We start from the raw sequence: 24,494 nt of genomic DNA, 5'->3' as shown, positions 1-24,494 counted from the left end.
GATGAAGACCACTGATTAGAACTGCCCCCTTGCAGGCCCGGACCAAAAGCCCGGCAGCGGCAGCGGCAGCGGCAGCGGGCAGCGGGCAGAGCGGGTAAGGTCGAGAACGGACCTTGGACAGGGGCCATCTCCTGTTCTTTGTGGCTGCCGCCGCATCGGTGCGCAGACCGATGCCCAGATTGTGATGATATTGTCCCATGTTGGTATTACTGATCACAATCTCCCCCTTTGCCAGCCTACTGGTCGCCCACGGTCGCACGCTGCAGCCGAAAAAGCAAATGAGAACCCCGTTACGATCTCTTGTCCTAGGGAGAGTCTTTGAAACCCCACTACTGGCCAGCGACAGCTATTGGGGAGAGAGAGGAACGGCAGGTCTTGGGATTGGTTCCCGTACCCGAGGCACCCGAAGCAAAAGCCTCCTGGTAGCCCATGATTTCCGTAAAAGCAAACCGAGTCTCGGAAGCATCGCCTCTTTGCCTGGCTACCAATAGCTTGGAAGGTAAAAGATATCTGCATCTGGTCCCTCCCTCGTCGCTAGTGGGAGGGGTGGGTGCGAGGCAAACCCGACTTCTTGGCTGCGGGCAGCCGGAAAGGCACGACGCCACAAGGCGATGGACGAAAGGCGTAGGCAGGTTTTCGTCGTACAGATTGAGTGTCTCAGACGTCCCCTCCCCCCTCCCCCCCTCTAATATATGAGTTGTGGCGGTCCGGTGCATATTGAGATGTGCACACACGTTTTTCCTTATGCCCAAAACTGCAGCCACAGCCTCATTCGTGGTTCGTCGTCATTGACGGACCACACACCGCCTTGTTCCAGCCTCTCCGCTAGAGGTCAAGCCAACCACCCGGCGCTTGTTGACAGGTCGGAAAATAAAAAAGAGTAGGCCCTCGGTCAATGCGCAGAGACCATCTGTTGTCAAAGCAGGAAGGAAGAATACCGGATCCGCCTTGGACCAATGCAGAAGCAATCCGCCTCCGATGAGCAGATCTTGTACCCGCCCCTATTACGAAGAGTAGCCCCGTGGGCAAGCCTCTCGAGAAGCCAAGGGCCGATTGGGCGCCGCACATTGACAACGAGCGCGAGTTACAGTACCCTGATGACAGATGCGCTTCTGCCCAGCTATGGGGACATTGTGGGCAGATCCCGAGGGATTGCGCGGGGATGAAGCTCTTGGCCCGCCGCGTGTTTCTTCCCAAACACGAGCCTCGGGTCAATTCAAGGGCCATCTGCAGCCACTCGAAAGGGGTGAAGTGCTCAAATTTGGATCTCTTCACCTACTCATCGGTGGCTTGTCTCCTTTGGGAATATGAGTCGCGGGTCGTAATAGACTTGTTTCGTTGTCCTGACTGTCCCGGCTTGCGCAGTTTCGTCACCACGGGAATACTGACACTACAAGACGCGGTCAGCCTCGAGACCCATATCGGCGGGACGCCCGGTTCATCGACTGTCCTGTGCCAAACTGCAAGGGCTGTACGCTTCCCTGGCGTAGATCATCGGTCCAGGCAACTACCGCCCAAAGCCTGTTTGCCCGTTTGGCAACGCACGACGGGACTGATTGCTGGGTAACTATTGCGTGGCATTCATCGGCTCGAATCAGGGGGCAAGGTGACGAGATACATTATCCCAAACGAGGGCGCCGAGTCCCGCACGCCTGGTTCGCGTGGGAACAGGGACTAAGCATCACGCTATGGTTTGACCGTTTGACCATCGTTGCTCTTTTGGACGGTGCGTGAGACATCGTCCAAAGGCCGCGAGAGCCAAAAGCCGTTGACGGCGTGTTTGACTCCCAACCTCTGAATGTTCACCCAGACGTATACTTTTTTTTCTGCCAGGGTCCGGGTTTTAACGGTTGCCAGCCAGCAAGTAAGTTGTCGGCGGCTGATGTGGCTCCCCGAACAAAACCCAAAAAAGGCACAACCACCCTTCAAACCAACTTTGAGCATGCTGGCCACCATGCAGGTGCCGTCTGAGAATCGCTTAGGCGTGGCTTGTTGTAATGCATGGGGTGAAAGAATGACGCCTAGATGCCGAGCCCGAATCCAAGTATCGGTACCTGGGTCATTCGTCTGAACTTTCGCAGTACGGCCGTGCCTGGGCTCAATTACTGTTCCGTAGGTCGAATAAAGGCCCGAACCTCGAGTCTCGCACACGTTTATCCTGTCCGGCATGACAGAGTTTGACTAACTTGACAGGCAACCGCTCACAAACCCAGTGGTGGGCGTGATGCCTCACTCTGATCCACGACGCCTGAGAGCAAGCAGGGTCAAGTCGTTGAAATGGGTTTGACCCTTGACCTGTGCTGTTGCGGACGCATGTCCGTCCATCAAATGCATGGCGCTCCTTAGCAATGCCGGCCGTTTGCGCGGTTGATCCGAGCATCTCACTCTTCAATCAAACGCGAGTTCCGCCACACTGGCTTTTGCAGTGGGCATTAATCAGATGCTGTCGAGGGAATGGCTCGGACTCTGGTTGACGGGAGCCAATGCTGTCCAGAGAACGAACAGGTGAGCACTGCGTCTGATGCCTCCGATGCCTCAAAGCCTGTCGCCCTGAATAGTACTCACAGGGCGGGGGTGCGTGTCGAATGCATCCCAAGAGTATATAATAGCCCCCATAGTCAAGGTCAGTACGATGGCCAGCCTGCGATTGCAGGCCGTGGCATGTGAATGTTTGTCCTTTCAATGGCACAACAATTCCAGTGTCCAAACATCGGTTGCTGTTTAGTCTGGTTGGACAACGTTCGCGCTTCCTGATAGCTGAGTGCCACTAAAGCAGATGAAAGAGAAACTATAATGGGATGGAGGAAATAGGTAGGAATTAGTGTCGAGACGCGAAGGCAAGGCAAAACACCCGGGAGGTCGGACTGAGTACGACGAGCACTACGAATGAGTCTAAGCCGCAGTGTTGGAAGTGTTGGCTGGGATGGATGCTGATGTGCATACTAGTTGTTAGCCTTGAGGGTTCTTGAACCAGGACGTCATATCGACAGCTGCAACGCGGTCCCATATCGTTTCTGGCGTGGGCATGCCAGCCCAAAGGAGATCAAAGGTGAACTCGATGGTGGTTAGGGAAGCTATTGGCTCTGCAGAAACCAGCTGATGCAGTATTCTGACTCGCAACAAGCATGTAAGTTGAATATGCCTCTGTTAAATCGAGGGCGAGCTCGCCTTCGTGCGGCGCCCCTTATCTACGGGGATAGGGTGTACCGCAAGTACTCCAAGAGCACCATGGAGCCTCGCTGGCACGTTGTCTCGAGCAATGTTGAGGTTTGAGAATGTGTGTTGCCAAAAAATAAAATAAAATAAATACGTCAACTTCGTCATTTTGGGACTGATCTTTTCTCCCTCAATGCCAGTCGAGCTGCGCCAGTGTGGGTGACTAGCCCCACGCCCATCGAAAAACAATTCCATGGGCTCTTACAAGACCCCTTCCCCTTCATATCTGGTAGCTTTGATTGGTTTGCAAATGGCCATGGGTACTCTCAGATTGCATGGCGATGTTGATGAAACCGAATAGCCAAAGTCTCCTTCCGCCAGCTTAGATTTTGGGCCTACAACGAGTCTCGAGGCTGCATGTGCTGCTCGGTATCTGGTATGACGATCTTCCCAATCGGTAGATATGGCCGCCTAAATGATTCCATGTGGACAAAAACGGACTTTGGCCGACCAAGTGATCCTGTCTTGCGAGACACATGGGTCTGGGGGCGGCTCTCTGTCGGTGTAATATAGTGAGATGGACGGATCGAGCAGGGTGTTGCCTGTCCGTCTGAAATCTCCCACGGGTGGCCTTGGCCTGAGGCGGCTACCACGACTCGCTACATATCTGCGTCGAGGCTTGACCTCGCGGGGCTCGAACAAAGAAGGCCACATGTCCGAACTCGACGAACCATGTGGAGGCGGCGAATACACCATCTTTTCAAGTGCGGGGGAAGCTCAGTAACGGTGGTCTGGGGAAGTTGCGAGGTGAAGAGATACCGGTACTAAGATTCGAGAGAGATGACTTTAGTGCCAGTGTACCATATGCTTGTAAAACCTCTCGCGTTTTTACTTTATTTGTTGATTTCCATTCCTTGGCTACCTCCAGATCCCGGGACATTACTGCCGCGTGGGGAAAACTCTTTGATGGATCCGCGTGTTCTCGGCGCCCAGGCCAGGATTGATCTTCAATACCAACACAAAGGCATGCTTAGACGTACATGGTACCATACATCACGGTGGATTTATCGCTGTCATATGCGGGAATTTGGGGTACGATAGGCGTGTGCATGCGAATTTCCTTGCTTCTTTGATAAGGAGTGTTGTTTTCTTCTCGTTCCACCGATACAGGCACCTTGCGATGGGCTTGCTAGTCGGCATGACGAAGATGGGCCATGCCTGCAGAAGAATATGCCTTTGTCGGTTTGTGTTGAAGCGATCGAATGGAAAGTTACTAAGTGTCTCGGCCGTCCGCCCGCCCTATTTGAGAACAGCGTCTTTTCCCCTCCCCTATAGGCTGGAAAGGGTTTAACGCGTCGCTGTAACCCAGCGTGGGGCTAGTGAGTAGGGGAAACATGTTAATATTGCCCCGAGAATGGAATGCTGGCGCCGTATGTTGCATGCATGTGGATGTTGTGAGTGCTCCCTGATGGACCGTACCCCGGGAGTTGGAAACCGCCCAATCCGTTGGCCGAGAGTGAGCGCCAGCGGAGATCCTAAGTACACTGGCAGGTAGGAGAAACGTGGCACACGAATCTGAGGAACCGATGGGCCGTCACACGGGCGGAAAGGCAACGCAGGGAGCCTTTTCCCACCAACCCAGAGGCCAAACCCCGCACCTCTCATCCCTCGAGAACGTACGCATCCATCGAACCGACTTGACCGTAGGAGGACAGTACGGCTACAGAGTGGTACGGCTACAGGGTTGTACTCGTGGGTCCGTGTGCTTGTTGGAGGTGTACGGATAGACGAGCGCAGCATGCTTCATATGCGTCCATGACTGCATTGGCTTACAGTACGGACTGTCTTGTCTTGCGGCTAACCTGTCCGCTGTCTCGTTTTCTCCGTCTGTCGCCGAGAGCGAAGACTGAGCATGTCTAGGAGATGGCGCTGCCGGATTCTTCTCGTTGCACTTCCACGTGGGACGACCACCATCGACCCACTATTTTGCGTTTAATGATGATGTGCAAGGTGCCGCATACTGGAGATGGCGGGTAGCAGGGAGTGGGCGGTTTTCCCTTATTGTACAGAGCGGAGGGCCTCGCAGCGTGTGCTCTGCGTCCTCGGAAGAACAACAGCAAAGACAAGTTCGCAAACAACCGGCCTGGACAGGCATCAGTTTGGCACCCCCTCATCAATTGTGGCCTGACCTGGGCAAGAGGCGTATATCAGCCTTTGTGACGACGCCTAGGGGCGCTGCGGAAAAACCGGGCGGCCTTGACAGCTTGGATTCACAGTTGTCGGGCAAGCAGATTTTGCTGATCTTATCTTGAGTGTTGCAAGTACTCCTGAGCCAGTGGAGGCACCTTCTGGGAACTTGACTCGAATGCAGTTCGATTTTGTGGCCTCCTTTGATACGGGAAAGGGAATGGAGAAGTGACAGTGGGGAGAGCGAGCGTGCGGCGCGAAGCGTGCACAGAGAGGTGGAACCTGGGCCTCTAGGTCTGTGTCCCCCGCCCCTCCGCCCTGGCGGCGTTTCTGACGCCTGGCAGCAAGCCTTCAGGATGCTTTCAATCGTGGCCCCATGTAATGACTCGGCATGTTATGGTTATATCGTTGGCATCTGTCGTCATTAACCAATACGTGGATATGACTGTTGGTCGTAGGAGCAGAGTACCGGTAATTTGTATATGTCTAGTCGTCGATTCTCTGGGTAGGGAGTGCGATGCCGGTGTCGCCTGAGGGCTCAACACATTTCTGCATATTTGGAGCTGTAAAAGGTTGATAGTTGTCGAGTCAGGCCAGACTCGGTACCTTTTGGAGACTACCTAGAGCCCTGGGAAAGGGGAATTGGTGGACGGATCCCCCTCTGAAGTTACCGACCTGCGACCGCAACCTGCCAGGCGTTTCTGCAATACTATAGTCGGGAGATGCCAATAGTGTCGGCGACTTCGCCGAGCGGCTTTGTGATTTTGCATTGGTTCCTGTCCTCGCCACGTGGGAGAGGAATCAGTCGAGGAAGTGGATGAATGTCATCCAGGCCGAGTTTCAAATCGGAGATAGTCGATGTTAGATCGGCGCCACTGTGACAAGAGCGAAGGCTGTCGTGTGTACTATAATCAAGCATCCTTTTGCCGAAAGTATGCTCTACACCCCAGGGCTCTTGCTGGTAGCATTGTGGGGGGGGCAGTGTACCGACGTAAAGTTCAGAAGTCTTCCTGAACTCGGACCATCCGAATGATGGGTAGCTGGCGTCGACTTTGGCGTCAAGAGGTGAACCGTGTGCAAGATTCATGCCAATCTTTTTTAATTTTTTTGCCAAGTTGTACTGTACATCGCATACAGACGGCCAAGTACTATGCATGGTTTCCTGGCGGCGCCAATTACGGCGGGTCCCTTCCGTACAGAGAAGCGTCACCAACGCAAGAGTCTCTCCAGGCGCATGTCAAGTCGAGGCATCCAGAGGCAAGGGGGGACACGAAACGGCGATACCGAGATAGGGGTTCGTCAGCAAACAGGCAAGCCCCGAACCCATTGTTTATTTTGGTGGACGGTGTCGATCAAATGCATTGCTTCTTTGGTAGTGATTGTTGGAGCCGAAGTGATGGAGGGCGGCATGAAAAGGAAATTTTTGAGGGGCCCAGCGACCTGGCTTGCCGGTATGTTTGAGCAACGTGGCTGGCGGCGGATGTGAGTTCGTGCGGCCATGCAAGCAAATGCCGTGCGGCAGCGAGCATTGGTTAAAGTCTGGCACGACTTGATCAATTGGCGGCGTCCTTTGCAAAGGCACCAGGCGCCGCTGCATTCGGCTCTAAGACGAGATCAAGCACAAGAGGGTTTGGTTTACTGCCGGGGGCGTGCCTGTGGTGTCAGAAGATGCAAAGAAGCAATGATCGACGTCAAGCCTCTGCGCGGGAGGGATTGCCGTGATGGAGAGGTGGGAGATCCCCTGCCCATGGTGGTGAGGCTGTTGAAAGGTGGGAACCGGTAATAGTAGGGACTGGGAATTGAGGAGGAGAGGCGTGAGAAGGTTTTCAGCCAACGAGCATGTCATGGGAGCCGAGCAGCAGGTACCTCGGTACTGTGGCGTGGAGTCGGTACGTTGTAGGACGAATATAATTGGCACGGCCTCTCCATGGCAAGCAATGTTGAGGGCGGATGAACCTTGTGACAGCCATGAGGCACGACGTAGTGTAGGAGCTGCGGCAAGCGTCTATCTGGCCGCGTGGTGTAATCGTGTCAGAACTGAGGAGAAGAAGAAGAAGAAGAAGAGGTGAAAGTTTACTTACTTGGAAAGGATAAGTTGGGTCCTGGAAAGGGTGGCGTTGCATGTACCTCGTCAGTACTCGGTACAACGCTCACGTGGTCGGGAGATCGCGCATTGCAGCAGCGACGGAATGGGAATGAATGCTGCCGGGCTCGCATGGCGAGGTAGGTACTATGTACACGGAAAAAGGGTACCGCCTCGTGGAAGCCCCGTGTGCTATGCAGCGGAATATACCATAGTAGGTAAGAGCCTGCTGACGACATGGTCCAAGGAGTCGATGCATTACCTAACACGCTGTGGAGAAGAAGGGACTTGGGGAAAAAACGACTGAAAAAAAGAAAAGAAAAAAGGCCCAGCAGGAGGGACGGAAGGATCGACGCTGGACGTGGGAAGGTGCTGCGAGCCCGCTTTTCCTGCCGCCAATCCGATGCCAAAGGTGGATGAAGTTATGTGGGAAGCGACCATCGAGCAGAAGTTGTGCAAGCATGCACTTGGTTGGATACAGACAAGTTGAGCGAAGGTGATCGGTACGTCTCCACGTGCCCGAGAAAAGCTGAGTGCCTTGGTCTCGGGCTGCTCTGTGCTGCCCGAGCTGAGGCCCCCACCCTCTCTTCGCCTCCCACAATTCACCGCAGGCTGGCGCCACGTTCGCCTTGCACAAAACACAAAACAGACTCGGCGGATATGTACCTGAGGTGAGGCAGCGTAACGGCACCCCACACGCGCCAGCGGATCGACAGCTGCTACCGGCTTCCTCTGCTCCATGCTCATCCCAGTCCTAGTCTTCAATTTGATAAACTATGTACAATGAGGGAGACGAAGGGGGGCTGCTGAGATGACACAGCGTACGTAAACCACCTGGCTGATGATGGTAAGGAAAAGGTACCGCTACACAGCGACTATCAGTGCCCGGCTTAGACCCGATCAGCTCCCAGCATCGCAGCATCTTTTCCAGCGCAGATCACCGACCGTGCCGCCGAGAATAACTCAATGCAAAGAGGAAATAAAAAAAGAAAAGTCCTTCTTCCCTCCCCCACTTCGCACGAGGCTCCCTTGTCGAGACTTGGCGGCTAGCGCGATCACATCCTTCCAACACACACACCACACGCACCGCACCGGGCCCACCACTTCGTCCGCCTTTTCGTCGTAGCCGCCCCTAGGCCCAGCCACTGAGGCGCGGACTTTATCTGTTCCGGAGCTGCTTGTCAATATTTGTCGTTGGGCTGGCACGTTAGGAGGGAAAACAGAGTTGACGGTATTTGCACGGAGACTGGGCGTTTGTCTCAATCAGACGGACGTTCCAGACCCAGAGCTGGGTACGATCAGAGCCGAGCACTGGCCGACAGGCACACCGCGTGCGAACCTCGCAATGAGAGTGTCCTTCCTCGCGAGTACAGTGGCTAGCCCAGCAGAGGTGGGCCGGTAGTACAATACCACGTAGGTAATGTAGGAGAGGCTCCCCGTTGATGCTGCTGCTGCTGAGTTGCGATGCTGAGCTAAAAAGACATAAACGCAAATCAACTCGGCTCGAGTCCGGACAGTCCGTATCGTGCGTCGAGCGATGTGGAAACTCTGAATCCAAAGGGCCGCCAACGTGGGGTTTTTCTTATTGTCTTGCATGCCACAACGGACGCCGACACAAGCACCACCCTGATGCTTTGCCTGCATGTGCCATTATGGAATCTTTTCCTCGAGGTCATGTACGTCCCGTGTGCTGTGACCCGGAGGACATATCTTATTGCCCGTCTGATACCTGGGATTGGGAGAGCAAGCGAAGAAAGGACCAGATCCGCGAGGAGGAACCGGGCTGTACCTGCCACTTGTCGAGCCAAAACGGTCCCCGACCAGTGCTTCAGCCGTCTCTCTTGACGGAAACATTCCTCTGCGCCAACATCTAGCCAAGCCGCGCGGGTTTTCATCCATCGCAACAACAAACAACAATAATAAGACCACAACCGGTCCACCCACTCACCCAGATGCCTACCTACAAACGTAGATACGCCAGCGGCTCTTTGTTGGACAGCGTTGCATCACCGCCAGTGGACACGAACAAACACCACCACCACCAGCGGGCACCTGTAATTACCTGTCAGCCAACGCCGGCCATCACCTTGTCGCACTGGCACATCTTGCTTTGCAGTGCCATGGTTCACTGAAAGCCAAAAGCAAAGTAGCCCCCAAAAGAACCGAGACATATTTTTTTTCTTCTTCTACTGTGGGTTTGTCGGGTCTTCCCCTTGTCGTCGTGCTTGTCCGCTTGAATACTCGCAGCTTCCCCCTCCCCCCCCCACAGACAGCCGCGAGTATCTGTACGTTAATCTAGACGCAGTGCTCTGGGTTGAGGATTGCCCTGGTGCTGGCCAAACGAATTGGCTTGTCCGCTTGGCTGGGCGTTTCCCTTCGCGCACGGTTGTGTTTCCTGCTTACGTCTCCCGTCTCCCGTCTCCCGTCTCGGCTCAGGCTAACGTCCCTAGCTCGAGAGGGGGCGAATGACGATGGACTTTGGGGCTCTTTGTCGATGGTGGTGGTACAAAATCCTCGCAGACACTGACGCTTTGCCGCATGGTATGCACATGGGACCGATCGGCCTAATCCAGTCGCCTGGATTGCTACTGACATGGCGGGATGGATCCGTCACCCACGAATGGACGTGCACATCCCGCATCGCCCATCGCCCGTCGCCCATCGCAAACGGTGCCGCTCCCAGCTTATTCCCAGCCCGGTGCGCACGAGGCAAACAGCTAACGCGACCTGCAAGGCCCCGGCTGGAATCGAGGGTGCTATGACCGCTGCCAGCTCCGCACGCGGTTACCATGCCATGCTCCGCCTTGTACACTATGCTGGGGGTGCCCACCTCAATCACCACCTACCTACTGCGAGGCACAACCCATAGCGCATTTGCTATAGTACACCATTATTAGTACCTAGACAGAATCCTGTCCTACCACCATGCAGTGCGGGTACGTACGGTAGCGACCTCAAGGCTCGAGTAGTGTAGTGTACAGGTAGCAAGCCCCTGCCACTTGGTCGTTTTCTTATGCTCCCAGCATCGCCAACCCGATGTGGTGGCTCGTGGATCCGACGACGCTGGCTCTGGCCGTCTACCCTGCCATCTATCGGGTTACAACCAGGATGCAAGAAACACCATCCTCTTCCGTCTCGTCCCCGGGACCGGGGGCTCATCCTAGATTGACAGCCCTGTCCTGGCACCCAGATCCCTTCCTTCCTTCGGTGAAGAAAAGAGAAAAGGGACTCTGAGAGGAAGGGATCCTAGGCTTCAGATTTTCCAACCCCAACCCCATCGGCATCGACTACCAGCACCACCCGACCCGTCTTCTCCCTCAACTCGGCAAAGTGGTTGCGCAGAGTACATTACAACGCGTCAAACTCCATGACAGACGACTTTCCTACGCCGATTTGATCATTGTAGTGTACCAAACCACAGCAGCGGACCAGGCAGCACCGATGGGGACTCGATCGAGTCGTGAGAAAGGGGCACGAGGGCTTTAGGTTTCGGGGATGGACGATCGACTCCCTTTCTTTGTTGTCGATTGTCCTTGTTTTGATTCGGGTCCTAACTGGACTTCGCTACGCAATCCCATTGCCATCAATCGATATCTGCAGCACATAAAAAAACATGCTAGACGGCCGGAAGTGTGCCAGTTTTGGCAGCATCTGGGCCTCGACCTTTGCTCCTGCCACCGCTGGAATTCTCGGCCGACCTCCCCCCTCCTTGGCCGCTGTGCTGGCTCCGAAAAAGTCGACAGGGTGCCTAGACCGTGATACGACGTGGCATAGTTTGCAGATGTCTGTCCTGGGACGGATACTGGCGATCTTGTTCCGGCTGCAAACAACCACATCGTCGAAATTTGATCCAGGGACCAGATCGGCGTTCGAGTCCGAGCCACGAGAGTGACGCCTACACGGCCGCGATGGCGTTGACACACGCTGTTCCAAATACCTAACAAAGTGTCCAAACAAACGATCGGGCCGGCTTCCTTGTCTCTTTGGGTCGGCGTGTCTGGCATTCGTGGCTCGCCGAGCTTCCCAACTTGCTTATGGCCCCCTCCAGTTCGCAAGCCCCGGGCCCGGGTGGCATCTGGTCTCGATCACTGTGAGACGAAACATGAAAACAGCGGGTCCGTCATCAGAATCCGCCATCATTTTTCATTCCTTCTGTTGTTAGCCGCCTCTCGACGTCGTCCGCGAGACTCGTCTTTGGAACGACCTGGCCTGACCAACGTGCAGGCCTGATTTGGTCAGGCATGGCATCGGCGGCGTGGCATGGTGCAGTGCCTGTGGCTCCGGTGTCGCTCGGCAGGGCTTGCTGCGGTTCTACCTATGGGTAGGAAACATGGCGATTGCCGGTCGCCTTTTTGACGCATCCAAAAGGGTTACAAATTTCGAGTGTGTCTGCAGCTGCCCACTGCAGCCGCCGCCGGTGTAATTACGCAACTGTCTCGCTGTCTCGAGCATTCACCCATCCGGTTGGGAAACCCGTCTGGCTTGTGCTCACACGAATACCAGGACTGGAGGACAATGCGATGGAGGTCCCCAGCAGAGACTGAACCACAACACGAGGAGCCAGAAGAGCAGCAGCATTGGGGATGGCGCACAGTTGCTCGAGGAAGGTGTGTTGCCCCCGAGCCATCAAACGTAGAGCTGAATAGAGGCTTTGTTCAGAGAATACTCTTGACATACACCTCCACCACAAAACACGAGAGTACGCACACGCACACCACACACGCACCACACGCGGCTGTTAGCAAAAACCTTCTCCAGGATGCCACACGGCGAGGGGGATGCTCGATGCATGTGAGGGCGGCGGCCCCACTTTCATCGGAGACGTCCCCTCCCCTCAAGCTTCCCAGAAGGGGTGTGGTACATCCACGAGGGCGTACGTATCGATACATGCGCGAGACCAGGCTTTCTGGAGGTCATGTCCGCGCAGGGACAGGGATAGTCATCGTGGGCTGAGACAAACAAATTAGGTACTCGCTACCGCCGAGTCCGGGAAACAAGAAACGTGAACAGCGCCCATGCGTGCACAAAATCCCCAGAGCAGAGTTCGGCTTTGCCGCCGTGTCGGCCACGAGGCGGCTGGTCTGCAGGGTAGGACAAAGAGAAAAATCGAGTGACACACCCTAGGCACACAGCGTAAGGACCGAGTCGAGGATACTTGACCGCCAAGTACTGCCTCGCCTGGCTTAACACGGACGGTAGACCCCCATGCGCCCTGGCTGCTTGTTCTTGGAGGCGTGGACTGGCGCTGGACAGTCGTCGGGCACCAGTGAGAGGGCCGGCAGCGACACCCCAAAAGGGCACGGGTACATTCACTCGATCGGGCTACGTCCACACTTTATTCAAGGAGTCCGCCTGTCTGCGGTAGCGCTATAGTACCTTACCTTACCTTACCTTATTTCCAGGTTTGAGGATTCCTCAAGCGCGCTGGATGGCTGGAAGACGGGGGGGGAAAGGGGGGAGAAGCAGAAGAAGGTGCAACAAGGAGGATAGAATGGTGGTTGTTGATGACGAAGGCCAGAATCAAGTCAGTCTTGCCAAAATTACTTCCGCGTCATATGCGTTGGTTTGCCATCTCTTGCCCTGCCCGATTCTTCTCTGGCTGTCCCCGATGTGCGATTAATGTCCACAAGCACATCTTCGCTGTTGCCCCTGATTCTTTTGGCAATTATTCTTTCTTCATATTTTTTGCGGATAAACAAGGTAGACTGTTCTCCTTGACGTGAGTTGGGACGTGGGACAAGGAAGAGAGTACCTCAGATGCAGTTTAGTGCCATCCACCAGTGTGCGAGTCTGAGAGTGAGAGAGAGAGAGAGAGAGAGAGAGAGAGAGTTTAGCTTCACTCCCCCTCCCCTTCTCTGTTCTGTACCCAGAAACCCTGTCTTGTCTTGCCCTGTCCTGGGCTTGTCCTAGCCTGCCCTGTACGTCCTCTCCCCCCAACCAACCCCGGTACGAAGACCGTCGTCTTGACGCTCCCCCCCCTCCACCCTTACCACCAGCATCCGTACTTCCTACAGAGGTACATATCTGAGCCTGCTACTGCTGCTTCTGCTCAGGCCAAGTCGCCCGCCCTTCCACCCACCTAGCGCTCCCGCCTGCTCAATTCCATCTTGTCCCCTCCCACCCCAGCTCCCGTCTTCTCAATCTTGAAACTGACTGCCTCGAGCCGTCTTCCTCCACACACCCGCCTTTCTCTACCTCACAGCACGTCGGCCTTGGAGTTCATTAGACCTCTCCTCCTTGCCCCCCGACTTCGTCCTATACAATCCTCCCCATCCCACCTTCGCCTGCTCGATCTCTTCCCCCCTTTTGCCAACTTCTCGCTCGTTTACTATCGATCCCCAACGATTCGAGCAGCCTGCGCGTTCAGACGCCTTTCGAGAGGCTGCTGTCGCTTTCGCATGTTGAGCGCAACTCGACCCTAGTCAATCTGTTTCTTCGCGGCGGCTCTACCAACCAACCAACCAACCAACCAACCGGCCCCTTTTCTTCGTTGCGCCCTTGTTTCGAGTCTTCACCCGGCCATATCACGCATCACGACCAGAAGGTTCTTACGCCGTCTTCGCACCCGTTCCTCACTCTCCAGCATTTGTTCCCAGACAGCTGCCGAAGCACAACATGGACACACAGCGACCAGGTTCTCAGAAGCTCCCTGCGGGATTGGCAGGGGTTTTGAACCCGGACGAGAACCGCGACTCGGCTTATTTTTCCAGTACAGATGCCTCGAGCAAGCGTATGTTGATCAAGAGCCAACAACGTGCTGAAGACCGTGATTGACCCTTTACCTGTGCAGACAACTCCGCCGCTTCAGGCATGGGCACCAATGTCCTCAGTCCCACCGGCTCTGGCTACCAGTCTTCGCTAGCAGACAAGACGCCTTCACCTGTCACCACGAACATGGTCCCTCAACCGCTGGTTTCGCCTGCGCAGAGTAATATGAGCGTTGCTTCGATGGTGTCGCCAACAACGGTTGGCGGCACTGATCCGCGTCGATTCGAGCGTCCAACGTCATTGGACTCTGGTGTAGCCCACGACATGATGGGTCCCGGGTCTCGCAGAGAGAGCGTCGACAGCAGGATAAACCAGGGTTTCCACGACATGAGATTGGGCGGGAACTCCCCGTACGCAAGCCATAACCAGTCGACAACCTCGATACAGAACACCCTTAACCAACAACGCAACCCCCGTAATGGCCTGGACAACCTTTCCGTACACCGCATCTCCAACGGGTATCAACCCAGTAATGACCGAAACCCCGAGAACCCCAAGATCATCCGAACTGCTCCGGCCATTACCGGTCCTGCGACAAGCAACATTGCGAGAGCTGCGGAGCCCACAAAGGGTCAGGCATGGGCGTTCCCCGAGGAAGATATACAGCGAATCGGTCCTCACGACACCTATCTCGACTCCAGGCGAAGCAGCATTGCTGAGTCAATAGCCAGCAGCCAATTCACGACGGAATCGAGACTACCACCCGGTCAGAGGCGCTTGGACGAGCCTGCCGACTTCAACAACCGTCTGTCGAGCACGTCTTCCGAGTTCCCTCCCGTTCACCATCATTCGTTGCAACATAAGCAGATTGGAGACCTGCGCGACGATGACGCCGCCTCGCGAACCGGTTCCCAGCCGTACAGCCGCACACCCGAGCTGCGCAAGAGCCATAAGCTGGCGGAGCGGAAGAGAAGGACAGAAATGAAGGAGCTATTTGACCAGCTGCGCGACTTGATGCCGCAGGAGCGCGGCTCCAAGGCATCCAAGTGGGAAATTCTTACCAAAGGTATGTGCACCCCACCTGTCGAGGTTCATGACGTGAAGCTGACACAGCACAGCAATCTCGGAACACCAACGGATGGCTGAGGTCATGCGTATTGTGCAGTCGCAAAACACTACGCTGGCTCAGGAAAATGACGGCCTTCGGCAGGATAACCACAACCTACGCGTCGACATTCAGCGTATGCAGAACGAGTTGCACAACATGCGGCTACAACAATCTCCGCCAGGCCAGGCGCCAGCTCAGTCACAGGCCGCCCCACCGCCTCCGCCGTCAGCGGCCTACCAGACAGATCCCTACGCGAATCGTCGTGAGTTGCCACCTATTCGGGGCTTGAACGGCAGCATTACCAACGGACCGGATTCAATGACCGGCGTTCAATACGAGGCCCCGAGGATCAATGGGTACCGTCCCGAAAGGTACTGAGTCTTGCGAACTACGGGATGAGATGATACCTCGGGGGGCGCCAAGTTCTGGCTTGCTGAACGACGCAAGCTTTTCTCGTCTCCCTGTCACGATGGCGACCTCTGCGTCCAGGGCTCGGGACACATCCGACAAATTAGTGATTGGCCTGGATGGTCGACCTACCAATACCCTTTGCACCATATCCGCGGCCCGGATCACGGGTCTGCGTGTTCTATTACAGTTCTGTACCTACACCGGAATGCACTGCGCACCGGGATGCCCTTTGTCGGCTTGTCTCTTATGTTTTTTTTTTCTTGGTTGAATGTGTCAATACTAGCAGTGCGCCAACGGCTCACACTTTTGGTTGGTCTGACAAGGCGGGACAACATTGTACTTTCGTCCTTGGTCAGTGGGGAAATAAAAAAAGTCGGACGGCGCGAGTTCTTTCTAGTGTTTGGGGAGTCAAAGCTCGACACGGGAATACCGAGAAGGCCATGGCGGGATCGAGGGTTGGAGTGTCTGGTGTATATACCCACGTGATGGTCTACGGGAAAGAGTCGATGGCTCCTGGTGCGCTTGATGTGGTCCATTGCTTTGCGTTGGGAAGAAGCAGAAATCTCGTGGGAGGATCCGTACACCGGGTTCAATGGTTGACGGAGGAAATCAATGACTAAAATCCAGTCTGTCTGAACAGACGGTTAAAAATGAGTGAACAGGCGACATTGGGTTTGTTCTATCGGGGACGAGCCTAGGCCTCTCCCTGTCAGCGAGCAGTGTATGACTTTCGGGCGATAATCTTCTCCTAGACGAGATATTCAGATTCAGCAAAAATCAGAAAATTTTCCACGCCAATCTGAATCCCATGGCGAACCACTCCTGAATCTTGACGAAACCCGCCGACAGAGCTCAAGCCTCAGTCGGCAGGGGTGGACAGGCGATTGTGGCTCCGGGTGGATCCCCGGCGACGGGAAGCTAAGGCCAAATGGAGGCTAGCGTCTGGCAAACGTCAGGACCCTCGACACGGTCATGCCAAAATTTCTGTTCGTCGTTCGCCCAGGCGACCTCACCTACTACATCAGCACCTTTCGCCGCCAACCCTTTTGCCCTTTCCTCTTCATCAACACATCCCATATTTCCCGTCTTTCCAACCAAAAAATGTGAGTACTCGTGCAATTGTATCGGTATGGCGCTGGTTGAACAAACAAGAAGCTAATCGAGGACTTTCCCCAATGGCAGGCATTCCATCCGTCGCGCGGCCACCCGCGCCACCTTGACCAGCTCGGTCTCCGCCGCCGCTGTTGCGCCCAAGTCACAGACCATCTCGTCCGCTCTGCGTGCCCTCAACGCCGCCGCCATCTCTGCCAGATACTTCTCCGTCGCTGCCCCCAGGGCGTTCTCCCGTTCCGTTGCGTTCCGCGACGAGCAGCAGTACCAGCAGGAGGAGGGCTCCCAGGCACCTCGCGAGCAGAGACAGCCGCGTCAGGACCCCAGCGAGCACGTCCTCTTCGTCCAGAACTACTCCTTCGACGTCAAACCCGATGACCTGAGCGAGGCGTTTTCCAAGTACGGTGAGGTTGTTGGCGTTTCGATGCCGCCCAAGAGAACGTAAGTTTGTCCCCGTTGTACTTGGCGTACAAGATGCAGTGTTTGCGTTCCAGTTTTCCCCGCGGAAGAAGATGGGGCGCAGCTGAAAATTCTCCCATCACATCGATCAGGGGCTAACCTCTCTGCGCGCACAGTTTCTGTTTCGTCTACTTCAAAGACGCCGAGTCTGTCATCACGGCCGCCGAGAACGTCGACGGAACCTTCTGGCACGGCCGCCGCATCGTCGCCAAGCCCCGTCCGGCCGGTGAGCGTCCCCAGGGCGGCAGAAGGGACAGCGGCGACAGGGGAGACGGCCGGCCCGCCCGCGTCAACCGGGCCTACGACGGCCCACCGACTAACACGCTGTACGTTGGCAACATCGCCTTCGAGGCGTCGGATGCGGACCTGAACAACCTCTTTGCCTCGCTCAAGGACGTCACGGACGTGCGTGTCGCCGTGGACCGCGCGACGGGCTGGCCGCGCGGCTTCGCGCACGCCGACTTTGCCAGCATCGAGTCCGCTGCGGTTGCCATTGAATCGCTCAAGGGTGCCCAGATCCGCGGCCGTGACCTCAAGGTCTCGTTCGCGCCGGCGACCAAGGAGACGGGCCGGAAGGACCGCCAGAACCGCAAGGGCCGGAATCCCCGTGAGCGCGAGCGTGGCAACAACAGGTCGCGTGACTACAACAATTCGCAGAAGGAGGTTGAGGAGCGCGTCGAGGTGGAGCACGAACAGGCCGAGGAGGCGCAGAAGGAGCAGAAGCCCGAGGCTGGCAAGCAAGACATGAACTGGAACGCCTAAGTTTGGCGAGTCTGCAAAGACGGGAGAGAGGAGAACTCCAGTCCAGTGTACGAGAAGAAAGTGGACGCGACTCTTCTTTTTTTTTTAAGATACTTCTGACGTGTCGTATTTTCTACTTTACTACTTTATTTCCCGCGCAAGCCACAGACGAGCTCGTGGTGAGATGGGGGGAGCAGAGGTGGAAGGCTTAACCGCGAAGTGTCATGAACAGGCGAAACGATGGCAAGGCGACAAACAGCGGAGGTTGTTGCAATGGCTCCATCGAAGCGAGCGACGGAGACAGAGAAGAAAAAAAAAGGGGGCTGTGCCGAACGAGGCTTTGTATAATATGAAACTTGTAGAAAGAAAGGGCCACGACGACGGCTTTTTGCATACATGACGGCCTCATGTATGGAAAGAAAAAATGTATAATCTCTTCTTTACAGGCCCATGTTTCCCGCTGTTCGTTCCCGGTGCCACACTGTTCCTGGTCCGTTTCCTTGGCTCGGTTGTCCCCCCCGGGCAACCTGTCCCGGCTCCAAGCGGGACGAAGGCCGGCTCTGGGGTGTCGTCATGGGGAGCCCGGCGAACAAGAGGAGCCATCGACAAGCCAGCAGCACCCCGGCCTTTCGAAGCACCGACCGGCGGCCGGCCTGAGATGTGGGGCGGCCCTGCCGCCAGAGGTTCAGTGGTGCTGGTCAATCCCGACCCCCGGTCGTCGTCCCGTCCGGCTCTTATCTCTCTTCCCTCCCCCCCCTCCTCTTTCCCTATCTCCCCTTTCCCCCTTCTTGTCTTTCGGCATAATCCACACGGGCCATGCAGTCCAACCCCGCGGTGCTGGGCAAAGCTTTTTTCTCTGCACGCCCGGCGATCCCCGTCCGTCCGCCCGACGTCGAGTCAGTCTTGACGTCTTCCTTTTTTGGAACAGCCGCTCCCGCTATTGTTTCCCCCCTCCTCTCCTCTTCTCTCCTCTCCTCTCCTCCCCACAGTTGCAATGTTTCTCGTTGATGGGCGAACAGGCAGGGCCCGGCGCATGTGAAGGCGTCCCCTAAGCCGGTGTCGCCGTAGCGGCCTTTGGCTTACTGCTTCTTCCGGCTCCTCGGGCCCCCTCCCCTCCCCCCTCTGGCGTGGGGTCGGCGACTCCACCCGCCCGGCCCCCCGGCCGAACGACCTGCCCCTTTCTGGCACCCTCCTTCCAGCGCCCTTTTCCACGTTCGTCGTGGCCCGGGCACGTGGTTGGTCCGCGCTTTGGTCAGGCCCGCCGCGTCGAGTCCCACCCACCACGGACGATCCTCGCTAGTCTCTCACCCTAGCCCACCGACTTAAAGAAAAAAACAATTGGGCGGAATCCAGCACAGATTGCAAAAGAATATTGACCAGCCTGGGGGTCGAACCCAGAATCTCCTGATTGCACGAACGAATCGTAGTCAGACGCCTTGCCATTGGGCCAACCGGCCGCTTGTCCTGATGGACTTGAGCTTTGCTTGTTGAAAATTCACAATGGAGAGTGGTTCAAGAATGGAGAGACTGTCGTGATCATGTTTAGCAACCACTTTGAGGCAAGAGTGCCGACGACCATGGCAGGGAGTCACGGCCAGAGAATAAGCAAGAGACGTTGAAGATTGTTGTTATGTTATTCTCCTGTTAACCCAGGCTTGCTTTTATCATCGAGGCACATGTTTCTGAGTCTGCCAAATAGTGAAGAGTGAAAAGAAGAAATGCTCTGACCACGCAAGCGAAGAACGAGCCAAAGTCATCGTCACAAGTTCTATTTATACTTTCCAACGCATTCAATCCCGCGGTAAGTGAGCGACGTTTCGACTCGTGCGTTTCCATCACTCTTCTCCTTCGATAACAGCGGTACACTTGACCTCCACAACCATCTCCTCGCCCGGCAACTCCCTAACGCCGACCGTCGTCCTCGCCGGCGCCTCCTCGAACCTCGGCCAGAACCCGTTCTAAACCTCGTTCATGGCTGCGTAGTCCCTCTTCATGTCCACCAAATACACAGTCGCGTCGATGATGTTCTCCAGCCCGCCCCGGTTGTTCGTTACCTGTTTGATTACGTCGTCGATGTTGCGCAGGATCGCGGCCGTCTGCTCGCGCACGTCGAGCCGGAGGGTGCTTCCCTCGCTCGGCGTTTCAACGTCGTAGGAGCCGGGTGGGCTGTTGGAGACGGTCCCAGCTCCTGAAAAGGTGCCGTCTGGACGGCGGGACGACGTCCCCGAGATGTAGAGCGTGCGGTGGACGGCTGCCGGGGCGAGACGGCCGCGGGGGTAATTTGCGAGGCCTTTGACGGTCCCCGTAGGAAAGATGGCTGCCTCGCCGTTGTTTGGCACAATGAGTGCAGTTTTTACTGGACCTCTGAGCGTATCTAGAATGTGATGCTGTGCTGTTTGGCTGCTGGTGTTTCTACGCGGCGTTGCTCCCAGGGCAACGTGCGTATTTATGGTCCAAGGAGCCTGGAGGTAAAGCCCGACACCGGTCCTCATCAACAGTATGCTCTTATAATTGCTTGAGCCTTCCATAGGGTACTCTATAGGCGAGAATTCCCTGTTCCAAAGTTAACCAGCCTGTCGTCGGAGTCCTGATGCTGTCGCCGAGTGACTATCGGCATCTTTTCAAGTCACGCCGTTAGTGCCAGTCCCCTGACACGCGACGACACTCAGTCGATGTAGGACATTTCAGCAGCAAATGCAATGTTGGCTTGTCTATTTAAATGCTGATTTCCTATCGCAGTGATTCGGTTTTTGAGGGCAGCAGCTTTCTTGATTACTTGTTCCCTGAACCTTTGGTGTTGGAACCAATCGTCGATCGCCCTGGTTGAACACACTCGCTCAGTCAGTGATTATTATCTGCGCGAGTTGTCTCGATGGGGATTTGGTTTGAAAAACGAATCAGAACGCATATGAATAGATTTCGAAGCCAGCAGCCCAGACATAACCCTTCTTCTATCCAGTATCAGCAATGGCAAACCTCTCAACATGTCCTCCCCTGACCAGGGACTCAGTTGTTCAAGCCCACAAACTCATCGCCTCTCACATCCATCTCACTCCTCTCCTCACAAACAAGACCCTGAGCCAAATTGCCTCCACCCCGCGAGAGCTCTCGTCGATAGGCGGCCGCAGGCCTGCGAAGCCTGTCCTCCGACTTTGGTTCAAGTGCGAAAACATGCAGCGAACAGGCGCTTTCAAGGCTCGCGGTGCATTCCACGCCATAGAGCGACTCAAGCAGGAACCGGGCTGGCTCGAGAACGGCGGACGGGAGAAGGGTGTCGTCGGATACAGCGCAGGTAAGATTCTCGTGACCAAACGGCTCTTCCCCCTCGTCTCGGTCGTTAACGATGTAACCGCCAGGCAACCACGCCCAAGCTCTCGCCCTGGCTGCCGCAGAAAACGGCATCTCCTCCCACATTGTCATGCCAACCACGACCCGCCCCAACAAGATCGCCGCAACGAAAGGCTACGGCGCCAACGTCGTCGTCTCCGGCCCCGACTTCTCCGGCCGCGAAGCCGTTGCCGCGCAAATCGTCGCCTCCACCGGCGGCCGCCTCGTCCCGCCTCACGACCACCCGGACGTGATCCTCGGCCAAGCCACGGCTGGACTCGAAATGCAGGCTCAAATCGCCGAGCAGGAGCGGTCCCCCGCCAGGTTCGACGCAATCATCGCGCCCTGTAGCGGCGGTGGGTTGTTGTCCGGTACCGCGCTGAGCTGCGAGGGCACTGGGATCAAGGTCTTTGGCGCCGAGCCCGAGTTCGAGGGCGCCGATGACGGGCGGAGGGGGTACTACTCCGGCACGAGGATCACGGAGGTCAAGACGAGAACGGTGGCGGATGGTTTGGTCGGGACTATTAGTGCTACGCCGTGGAGTCTGATCTATGAAAGGAGGCTAGTGAGCGGCATGTATGCCGTGTCTGAGGAGGAGATCTTGGAGGCCACCAAGCTCATCCTCGAAAGACTCAAGATGTGGATTGAGCCAAGTTCTGCGGTCCCACTGGCGGTTGCGCTGTATAATGAGGATTTCAGGAGCATGGTCGAGCGAGAGTCTGGCGAGAAAGGTTGGGATCTGGGGCTTATCGTTAGTGGAGGGAACATTGGTGTGGATGGCTTGGTGAAGCTGTTCTCGGCGTAAGCCAACTCTGCCACATGCTTGCAAATGGTATAAATAAATCACTTCAATACGATTTCAACAGTACGGGACCCCATTGAAAGGCGTGAAGGTGGCAAAACTATGCCTGCTGTTTGTTCCTATTCAATGCGCCTGTTAATGAACGTCCCCAACAATGAGTTTGCAGGACGTAAAGATGCTCGTGATAGGCGTCGTCTCATCATTCTTTTCAAGCCACCCACGTGAAAGCTACATGTTTGGCGAATCCAGGTCCGCTCTTCCTTCCACGCTCCACGACGACACCTAGAAGTCGAACTCGCCTCTGAAGATCTCGGGATCTACACCCGCAACCGTCTTCTCGGCCAGGTCTCGGCGTCCCATCTGCGTGAACACCCTTCTCAAAGTGTCGTAGAGCGTTGTGCTCCGGTTCTGGGCCGTCATACGGTCAATCTGCTCGTCGAGTTGAGCTGTGTTGGTACCGCCGCGTGAGCTCTCGCCACTGCCCAGAATCTCGTACGCCATGTTGCGGCCGCTCTTCTCAATGGCCTTGTGCATGTTGAGCGCCGCGAGGAAGTGCGACGCAGCCTCAGCGTGGCATCCAATGTTGATGCAGCTGACGCCAAGATTGTAACGGGCACGCACGAAGTTGGGATGAATGCTCAATGCCTTCTCGTACGCAGCAATAGCCTCCTCAGAGCGGCCAGAGTTAGCGAGGGTAGCGCCGAGACGATTCCAGAGAAGATGCAGCTGCTCTTGCTGGTTTGAGGTTCCAAGTTCCGAAGAGTGCAGAGCCGCCGTGAAGCAGTCGACAGCCTTGTCGTACTCTTCAGCACCATAAAATAGGACGCCGAGACCGACCTGAACATCAGGATCCATATGTTCGCCATCCGGGCTGAGTTGTGCAGCCTTGATGAACAGACCGGTTACCTTGTCATGCAGCTGTTGGCGGTCGGTGAATCCCATCTCGGCCATGGGGTGCAAGTCCGTTGGTGCGATGATGTTTGGGTATTTAACCGAGAGCCAGCGCTCGAGTGTCCGGTAGGCGGTGCTATCGTATCCTTCGTTGGTGTAAGAGACGGCCAAACCCATGAGAGCAGCCAAGTTGTTAGGATCTTGCTTGAGAGCTTGCTCAAGCGCACGGATTGCAGCAGTCTCCTTCTCGTTCTGTGCCTGTGCCGATCCAAGGTACACCCAAGCCTCGGTGTGCTCTGGGTTCTGCTGGACAGCAGCCTCGAATGCGAGAGCTGCCAAGGACAGGTTTCCTCCCTCGCGCATGATGCGTACGCCCTCATCGAATGCGTTCTTCTCCTCGCTGAAGAAGTTGTCCTCCTCGAAAAGGTAATTTTCGATCACAGGGTCACCGAGTCTGCCCCAGTCTCCGTTCATGCCGGTGAAGTCTGGACCCCAGTCTTCGCTGTCGAACTTATCGAACGTCGTGTCGTCGACCATGCCTTTTGCTGCTGCAGTTTCAGCCTGGATTCCTCTCCATATTGACTCGAAATCGCCGAAGCCTGTCTCACTTTGCATTGCCCGGTCCATTTCCTCCAGTTCAGGCTCCGCCGCCTGGGCCTCGGCGTCTTCCTTCTGCTGCAGTTCCATCTGCGCAAACTGTTCTTCCCATTTGTTGTCGTCAAGCTCCACAAGCTTCCCCTTGCCCTTAACATCCTCGTGCTGCGGTTGCTGTTGCATAGGCTGCTGTTGCATAGGCTGCTGATACATAGGCTGGAACATGCCCTGGCCCATCATGCTGTTGTATCCCATGCCCATCCCCATGCCCATCCCCATTCTCGGTTGCTGGGCCATCTGACCGGGCATCGGGCTTGCTCTCGCCGACGAAGGCTGCTGGTTCATCTGTCTGAAGCGCGCGAAATCCTCAGGGCTGAACTGTGTGCCTTGGGGTGCGTTAAAGGCCGACTCCATCGCGGCTTGGTTCTGGAAATCGTTCGCCCATGTTGGTGATGTCGAGTTCGCGCGGAGGTGCACACTGTGGGCAGGGTCTATCCGGACAGCGCCGTTCTGCATGGGCAGCTCTTGTTGAAGGCCGGGTGCCTTGTTGAGGAAACCGTTCATCATCTAAGATATCGTTAATTAGTCTACAATCATCTTACTTCAATACTGGGGATCATGTCTACCTCATCTTGTGGGGTGCTCGCGCCAGCGCTTCTGAAGCCGCCAGCAAGAGCATTAGGGCCACGCTGCACCAGTCTGTCCCTCTGTAGGCTGTTGTCATCTTGGACATGTTTCTGAAACTGGCTGAGGGGGTTGCCAGAGGTTGAGCATTCTGCGCCACCGAGGAACGACATCTTAACGGTCGCGGGCCACACGGGAAGCGTCGGCTGAAAGTGAGATCGTGGGACTGCACGCGATTTCCGGATCAGATTGTGTAGCCAACAGTGTGTTGATCTGGTTTTCAAGATGTGTGA

At 55.9% G+C, this 24,494-nt stretch overlaps 5 protein-coding genes and 1 non-coding gene across 6 annotated transcripts; 3 read left to right on the top strand and 3 right to left on the bottom strand.

The window, feature by feature from the left end:
- Positions 1-14,041: 14,041 nt before the first annotated feature.
- On the top strand, positions 14,042-15,620 carry ColSpa_00359 (protein esc1; the record flags this gene model as incomplete). Its single annotated transcript, XM_049266571.1, has 3 exons — positions 14,042-14,156; positions 14,217-15,200; positions 15,253-15,620. The coding sequence occupies 3 exons, from the start codon at positions 14,042-14,044 to the stop codon at positions 15,618-15,620; spliced, it is 1,467 nt and encodes a 488-aa protein (XP_049122528.1).
- A 1,005-nt stretch (positions 15,621-16,625) lies between these two features.
- ColSpa_00358 (ribonucleoside-diphosphate reductase large chain) lies at positions 16,626-17,984 on the top strand (the record flags this gene model as incomplete). Its single annotated transcript, XM_049266570.1, has 3 exons — positions 16,626-16,756; positions 16,836-17,204; positions 17,339-17,984. The coding sequence occupies 3 exons, from the start codon at positions 16,626-16,628 to the stop codon at positions 17,982-17,984; spliced, it is 1,146 nt and encodes a 381-aa protein (XP_049122527.1).
- Positions 17,985-19,336: 1,352 nt separating this feature from the next.
- ColSpa_tRNA_002 lies at positions 19,337-19,420 on the bottom strand. Its single transcript is given in 2 exon segments — positions 19,337-19,372; positions 19,385-19,420. It is a non-coding gene; the product is annotated as a tRNA-Arg (tRNA).
- Positions 19,421-19,921: 501 nt separating this feature from the next.
- On the bottom strand, positions 19,922-20,455 carry ColSpa_00357 (2-aminomuconate deaminase; the record flags this gene model as incomplete). The annotated part of the gene is made up of 1 exon (XM_049266569.1): positions 19,922-20,455. One exon carries the CDS (start codon positions 20,453-20,455, stop codon positions 19,922-19,924), a length of 534 nt encoding a protein of 177 aa, XP_049122526.1.
- A 679-nt stretch (positions 20,456-21,134) lies between these two features.
- ColSpa_00356 (putative serine-rich protein) lies at positions 21,135-22,095 on the top strand (the record flags this gene model as incomplete). The annotated part of the gene is made up of 2 exons (XM_049266568.1): positions 21,135-21,255; positions 21,320-22,095. The coding sequence occupies 2 exons, from the start codon at positions 21,135-21,137 to the stop codon at positions 22,093-22,095; spliced, it is 897 nt and encodes a 298-aa protein (XP_049122525.1).
- Positions 22,096-22,374: 279 nt separating this feature from the next.
- On the bottom strand, positions 22,375-24,374 carry ColSpa_00355 (peroxisomal targeting signal receptor; the record flags this gene model as incomplete). The annotated part of the gene is made up of 2 exons (XM_049266567.1): positions 22,375-24,144; positions 24,180-24,374. The coding sequence occupies 2 exons, from the start codon at positions 24,372-24,374 to the stop codon at positions 22,375-22,377; spliced, it is 1,965 nt and encodes a 654-aa protein (XP_049122524.1).
- Between the last annotated feature and the right edge of the window lie 120 nt (positions 24,375-24,494).

This window comes from Colletotrichum spaethianum, assembly GCF_022836535.1.
Source record: "Colletotrichum spaethianum MAFF 239500 DNA, contig01, whole genome shotgun sequence".
NCBI lineage: Eukaryota > Fungi > Ascomycota > Sordariomycetes > Glomerellales > Glomerellaceae > Colletotrichum > Colletotrichum spaethianum.
The sequence above is the reverse complement of the archived record's forward strand: the minus strand, read 5'-3'. Positions and strand labels throughout refer to the sequence as shown.